The sequence below is a fragment of the Dipteris shenzhenensis genome, chromosome 10 (genome assembly GCF_047967505.1).
Source record: "Dipteris shenzhenensis isolate YYH24624 ecotype China chromosome 10, Dip_SZ_1.0, whole genome shotgun sequence".
NCBI classification, from domain to species: Eukaryota; Viridiplantae; Streptophyta; class Polypodiopsida; order Gleicheniales; family Dipteridaceae; genus Dipteris; species Dipteris shenzhenensis.
In genome coordinates, this window is record NC_141605.1 from 49,590,806 (window position 1) to 49,597,371 (window position 6,566).

Genomic DNA, 6,566 nt, shown 5'->3' on the forward strand with positions numbered 1-6,566 from the left:
CACTTGAATATCTGTGTAGTTTTTTTGCTTCAACACATTTGCACCTTCCTTCCGACGCTCGACCCCTATGACTTGCTAGAAAATAATGGATCTGTCCATGCTTGAGGGAGGATTGTTATAGAGCTTGTTATACAAAACACGACGAGTGAATTACTTTGTTGTGACTCTAAAGTGACCCTAAAATAACTGACCTTCCTCATCGATGATGGTTTCAATAAGTGCTCCCTTCTGCAAGTGCGTGACGTGATTTTAAATTCTCCTTGATCGCCATCTCTCTCAATCTCAAACACATCCTCTACATGCCAGTGTAAGAATGAAGGCGAATGACTAGAGTGGGATTATGGTGGTAGTTGTGGGCTAGGGGTTACGACAAGAGCGATGATTCTGGTGTTGATGAATCAGAGCAAGGGCGAGAGGAGCTCTTCACATAGTTGCTCAATGGATTACATTCTTGTGTGGAGCATGGATTTCATGCTAGTGATATTTAACTTGGGGCGATACTCTTTCCCATAAAAGCCCTTTTCCACCATCTTAATAGACTTAAGAAAGGCTATCCCTTGATGCCCATTAACATCCAACACAAAATTAAACAATAACCTACTTTTTAGCTTAGGAGCATTAGTTTGATTAGTATTTTTCATAAAGCCGTTTTATCACCATGTCATTAGGCTTAAGAAAGGCTATCCTTTGATGCCCAATAACATTAAACACAATAGCGAGATTGTGGGATAGACCCGAGTTTAACTCTCGTGTTTGCACAACTCCAAAGATTATTAATGGATGACCAAAGAGTTCCAAAAGGCTAGTAAACCTCAAGCGCACAAGTTTATTGGGTCTAAGAAGAAAATCCTTTTAACGTTGGCCATAAAAGAGAAGCCTCATGGGGTCCTAGCGTTCTTAAACACACCCAACACCAATGTGCTCACAAAGCACTTCAAGATTCAACCAAGAGGGGTTTCATCACGAGAGTCTGCTGACCAAGCACCACAAGATTCAACCAAGACGGCTCCATCACCACAAAATTGTTCAGCACACATATTCAGTGGTGGGTGTGAGCAACCCAAAGAGTTCAAATACAAAAGCAGTAGAAGCATCATCTTGGGAGGACGCTTGGCGTTGGCGATGACACAGTCGACGATGACATAGTCGACGAGGCCGCAAAACTGTCTTCCGCACGAAAAACAAGCTGCCCCATACCAGAGATCCCATGGGCTCCTCCTCCTCCCTCCAACATTTTAAGCGAGTACTGGAGCTCCTCCACCACCTCCTTCATCGACGGCCTCTCGTTGCGGCTGTCTCTCAGACAGCTCAGAGCCAAGTACGTTACGTGCTTCATGCTCTCCACCACCGCTGTTGATCCTGTGGGTGCTGGAGATAATGCGGCTGTACTTGCTTCTGCTGGAAATGGTGCTGTTCGTGCAGCTTCTGCTGGGAATATTGTTGCAATACCCATTACTGATGATGCTACTGAAGACGGTGCTGATGGTTGTACTGAGAACAATCGAGGAATTGAACCTCCTGATCCCGAAGACGCTGCTAACAATCGAGACATCCCTGCTGCTGTTTCTTCCGCTGATGATGCCGAAGACGGTAAAGAAGAAGCAGCAGCACTCGAAGGGGGCGCCGAAGAATCAGTCGCAGTGAATAACCGCTCATCCATCACGTCCATGAGCCGCCCTTCCTGGGCCTTGCTCTGCACGTAAACGGCCAGATTCACGTAATCCTGCCCCCGGGCGAAGTCGATAGCGCGCTGCGAGGTGACCAGCTCAAGGAGGACGATACCGAAGCTGTAGACATCACTCTTAGCAGTGAGCTGGTAGTTCCGGTAGTACTCAGGATCGAGGTAGCCGAGGGTACCTTGGGCGCAAGTAGAGATATGGGAGAGGTCAGAGACGGCGAGGCGGGAGAGACCAAAGTCGGAGACGTGGGCATTGAGGAATTCATCAAGCAAGATATTGCTAGATTTGACGTCGCGATGGATGATGGGGGGGGAGGCGGAGGAGTGGAGGTAGGAGAGGCCATCAGCAGTTTGGAGGGCGATGGAGAGGCGGAAACGCCAAGGCAAGAGGGCGCCATAGCCATGCGAGTTCGAAGCAGAAGGTGAAGAAGAAGAAAGGTGGTGGAGAAGAGTGCCATTGGCGATGTATTCGTAAACAAGCAAAGGCTGTTCAGTTTCAACGCAACATCCCAACAATTGAACTAAACTCTTGTGATTCACTTGTGATAGTATTCTAACTTCGTTCAAGACTTGCTCTACGCCCTTCATGTTTCCTAGCTTCGCCACCTTCACAGCGACTTCTTTGCCTCCCTCCATCACGCCCTTGTATACGTCCCCGAACCCCCCGCTCCCCAACAGCCTCTCCCGAGCGAAGTTCTGCGTCGCCCTCCTCATCTCCCCGCTCGTGTGCAGCTTCGCCGACCTCCCCCCTCCCCCCGCCGTCAGTATCGCTTGCCTTTCCCTTGTTAGCTTCTCCCTCGCCTCCCTCGCCCGCCTCTTCCTTCTCCACACCGTTGATATGCCAAGCACCACCATTAGGGAAGCCGCCAGACCCACGGTCACGCCTGCACGCCCACTTCAGGATTTCAAACTCAACAACGATCCGACAACAGACATTTTGAGCTTCTACTCAAGCCGGTGCTTAGGCTAAACAAAACTTTTGAGCTAAACGTGCACGATCAGCTTCTACTCGTATCGGTGCTACCTGCGATGATGGGCCCCTCGTGGCGGTGGCCTCCGCATCCAGCCGAGCCATTCGTGCACAGATCGTTATCTGCTCAAAACGTTTCAATCCACAACAATCTCTACGATGAGTCGACTCACTCTGCAACTTAGATTCTTCAAACTGGGACTCGGACTACCTAATTAAACAGACCTGGAGTGCACAGTCCCGATGACGGATTCCAGTGGTATCCTCCGTTGCACAAACATCTCAACGTGCTGGTCCTGGTGTCTCTCTTGCAAGTCGAATCTTGAGAGCAATTCTTTTGAGAAGTACAAACCAGTTCTAATGGCGTTGTCCATTCCAGTTCGATTCCATAAGTCCATGTGCTCGCTGGAAAGCTCGGATTTACGGAAAGCGCGCTCACGTACGCTGTACAATCTCCTTCCGCCACTGAAATTTTGTGAGACGTTGAAGACCCACCCGCTGTGAAGGTGCAGCACAGTTTATTACGGCATGCGCTGCCTTCGCTGTCCTGTGCCAAAAATTGGGAGCACAGACTATTCGAAGAACAATTCAAGGGAGAAAGGAGAAGCGTGGAGGAACAGTTCAGCAGCATCACGGTGTTACTGCTGGAAACATTGAAGGGAAGACTGGAGTCTAACGAAAGGCCACCGCCTTGCAGATCTGTCGTGCTACATGAAGTCGAAGATATGCTAGGCGTGCCGATAACTAGTCTCTGAGATCCGGGATTGATGCTGATAATTGGATACGTTCCCGAAAGCGCCTTAAGGCTGAGCTTTTTCTGAGAATCGCAGACCACTTTGTATTGAGGGTCACCGCAACTACTGGACGAACTCAGAGGATACGGCAAGGTAAAGTTGCCACATTTCGGACAAGTAGAAGCATCGCCAAGAAGCCCGCAACAAAGGAACAAAACCACAGCGATAAAGGTACGAAGAAACCTCTGATGAAGTCTCCCCATGGCTTGGTGTAATGGATGAGACTCGGAGGGCTTGGAAATCGTGGGTGCTTCTCGAGCTCTACGTGCTAAAAACTTGCATGTGGCTCAGAAGAGATTTGGGCTAGAAAACGATGCGAACTGTGAGTCTAGGAAAGTGAGGAGGTGAGGTTCTCTGAAGTGGTGTTCAACAGGAAGCTGCAAGTGGGCGAGTGCAAATCGTAAAGGAGGGTGATAGAATCGACAGGGCAGCAAGGAGAGAAATTGGACGGAGTGACGGAGGGTGAAAGAATGAACATGAGCAGGATGGAGAGAAATTGGAAGATGAGCAAAATAGGGGTCCAATCGCAAGTAAATGAAATACGAGTACGCCACCTACGCTCTATCTCTGCATTTTATGTTATAAACACAAAGTCAAACTTGACACAGTAAACAGATTGTTATCTCAGTACTGTGAGGTGCCTTTTCTGAGCTGGATTCCTTTTCTTACTACCATTTTTTCCTCCGCTCGTGGGTCACGCTGCACGACCTTCTCCTTCTCATTGTGATACTGGGTCCATGGAGTGAATTGGAGCACATCAAGTGTCATTGTTCACATATATTTGTCATGTCGTTCAAATTTAGTGAATCTCATAAACTCCCTTCGAAAATACATGGCCCTTCATGAGTTTCTATGCACCTTTTAGAATACACGGCCCTTGAAGACCTTCATTTATTGAACCCCTTCACCTCTCTCCCATCTCTTCATGACTTCCCTTGAATTCAACCTTGTGTCTCGCCCAAAAGGCTCTCTACACTTTCTAATGGCCAATGAGTTCTATTGCACATTTGTACATGTAGAGGGACTTCTACGCAATTAGATCAACCTCTTGATAGAGTCTTACTTGAGTTAGCTCATCGGTTAATCCCTCCTACTCCTGTCCATAAAAGAGGTGACACCCCATTTTGCTAGCCCATAGATGCCTCAAATCACTTCAAGCTATCATTTGATCCTTGCCAATGAAAAGGCACTAACCAAGCCCATTGGTCTTACATGAACATTGTGTGGCTTGACAAGGATTGCATGAACTAGGCTTCATCTAATGAAACCCCACCATCCAACATACCTTTGACTTCCAAAAACTTTAAATGGAGCCCTAAGATAGTTGGACGGATTGTTACCTCCATAAACATAGCACCATTACTTGCACATTTTTAAGCTTTTTTCTTTAAAGAATAAAAGAGTAATTATATTTATAGGAGCGGGTTAGGCCCAAAGTAGAGACCCAATACAAAATTTGGCTCTCTATAGGGGTAAGGCCTACTATGCTATGCCAGCAGAGAAACAAACTTAGTTACAAGACACAACTGATAGAGAGCAAGGCATGATTGGTCACGGGTTCCTTTGCACCCCCAGCATCCACATTAGGGAGAAATGGGGTCTCAAAAGGGCCTTATAAGGAATGGATTGAGAAATGGATTAGTCCTTATGAAAGGGCCATGGTAGGGCCCAAAAAGTCCTAACCCCCCCTCACCTAGGTGGGTTATTCCCACAAGTGACCCCACCACTTACACCTCTTACACAATTCTTACTCCTAGGTGGGAACCAACAAATTTAAAATTCCAAATTCGAATCTCCTTCTCAGTCCTCCCTCCCTCCCTCCCTCCCTCCCCCTTCCCTCCCTCCCCCTCCCCCTTCTCAATCCCTAGACTCCCCCTCCCTCCTCCTCCCCTCCACACTTGCTCCTCTCCCCTCCCACTCCCTCCTCCTCCACCCCTGCTCCTCCTCCACCCTCCCTCCTGCTCCTTCTTACCTCCTCCTCCCCACCTCCTCCTCCACGCCTACTCCTCCTCACCCTCCACACCTGCTCGTCCTACCCCCTTCCCTCCTCCTCCATGCTTGTTGGTCCTCCCCCTCCATCCCTCCTCCTCCTCTCCTTCCCCCTGTGTGCTGCTCCTTCAAGCCTGTTTCTCCACACCTTCTCCTTCTCTACACTCCTTTATGCATGGCACCGTTTGAGGATGTCTCCAACAAGTACCAGGTTCACCTAGAGTTGGAGGCTGAATATGGAAGCACACGTAGTCTGGGATTGAGGAGAGCTTCCAAGATCCATTGTCTTCGTTTGCAAGGAAAGAAGCATCTCAACCTTTGGGTAGAAGGATCCTTGTATCCTTTAGATCCTACCAACCAAAATAGCCCTCCTTTTCATATATTGCATGAGCTACTTCGGCTTGGACATGCGGGGCTGCTTGGTTATTGCAATTGGTTAAACAATGCTCAGACAATGGCTATGCAAGCAAGCGAGATGCGCAAAGCCCAAGCAGAGCAGCTAGCACATTTGGGAAATAGCACCATTGTTGTAATGCATAACTCTATTTAGGAGCTTCAAAGTCAGAACAAGGATCTTCATGAAGCCAAAGCATTGGACTTGGAGTGAAATGCATTGGACTTTGAGCGACATAAATTATAAGAGTCACTCTGTAAGCTAGCTGAAACCAAAAATAGCTTGGAAATATCTATTTACAATCAAGTTCAATGAGTTGTAGAGAAGGAATGAGAGAAGGCAGAAGAACGAGTGCAAAAGATGAAAGAAACACCTTTAGGATTGAAGGATAGGAAAAGAAGGTATTTACATAGTAAGAAGCAATGTTGTGTTGTTGTTTCTACCACAGAATCTGAGTAATATGTAGCGGCCTCTCTAGCAGCTCGAGAATTGGTTTGGATGCGCCAATTGCTTACAGATATTGGACATCCTCCCTCATCTAGTACTCCCTTGCCCAAGTTGTGATTGGTATCTTACCAGAAGGTGCAGTTGTAGAAAGATGATTTTGCACAAAGATGGCTGTCAGAATTGCTTCTGCCCAAAAGCTCCGAGATAATCCAGAATAAAGGAGCATACATCGCATGGCATCAAGAGAAGTGCGATTCTTATGCTCTGAAGGCAGAATAATGAGTGTAAAAGATG

At 47.7% G+C, this 6,566-nt stretch overlaps 1 protein-coding gene across 1 annotated transcript; it reads right to left on the bottom strand.

The window, feature by feature from the left end:
* Window positions 1–788: 788 nt before the first annotated feature.
* LOC147897933 (wall-associated receptor kinase-like 20) lies at window positions 789–3,927 on the bottom strand. The gene is made up of 3 exons (XM_087380892.1): window positions 2,874–3,927; window positions 2,703–2,771; window positions 789–2,562 (listed from the first exon to the last, which is right to left on the bottom strand). The coding sequence occupies exons 1-3, from the start codon at window positions 3,643–3,645 to the stop codon at window positions 1,094–1,096; spliced, it is 2,310 nt and encodes a 769-aa protein (XP_087237018.1). The 5' UTR covers window positions 3,646–3,927; the 3' UTR covers window positions 789–1,093.
* Between the last annotated feature and the right edge of the window lie 2,639 nt (window positions 3,928–6,566).

What these genes read in the sequence shown, in the direction of transcription:
- LOC147897933 (XM_087380892.1), bottom strand. Translation starts at nt 3,645, where the DNA reads ATGGGGAGACTTCATCAGAGGTTTCTTCGTACCTTTATCGCTGTGGTT. An exon ending in ATCGGGACTGTGCACTCCAG is followed by an intron (nt 2,772 to 2,873) that starts GTCTGTTTAATT and finishes CGTTTTGAGCAG; the next exon opens with ATAACGATCTGTGCACGAAT. An exon ending in CGAGGGGCCCATCATCGCAG is followed by an intron (nt 2,563 to 2,702) that starts GTAGCACCGATA and finishes GTGGGCGTGCAG; the next exon opens with GCGTGACCGTGGGTCTGGCG.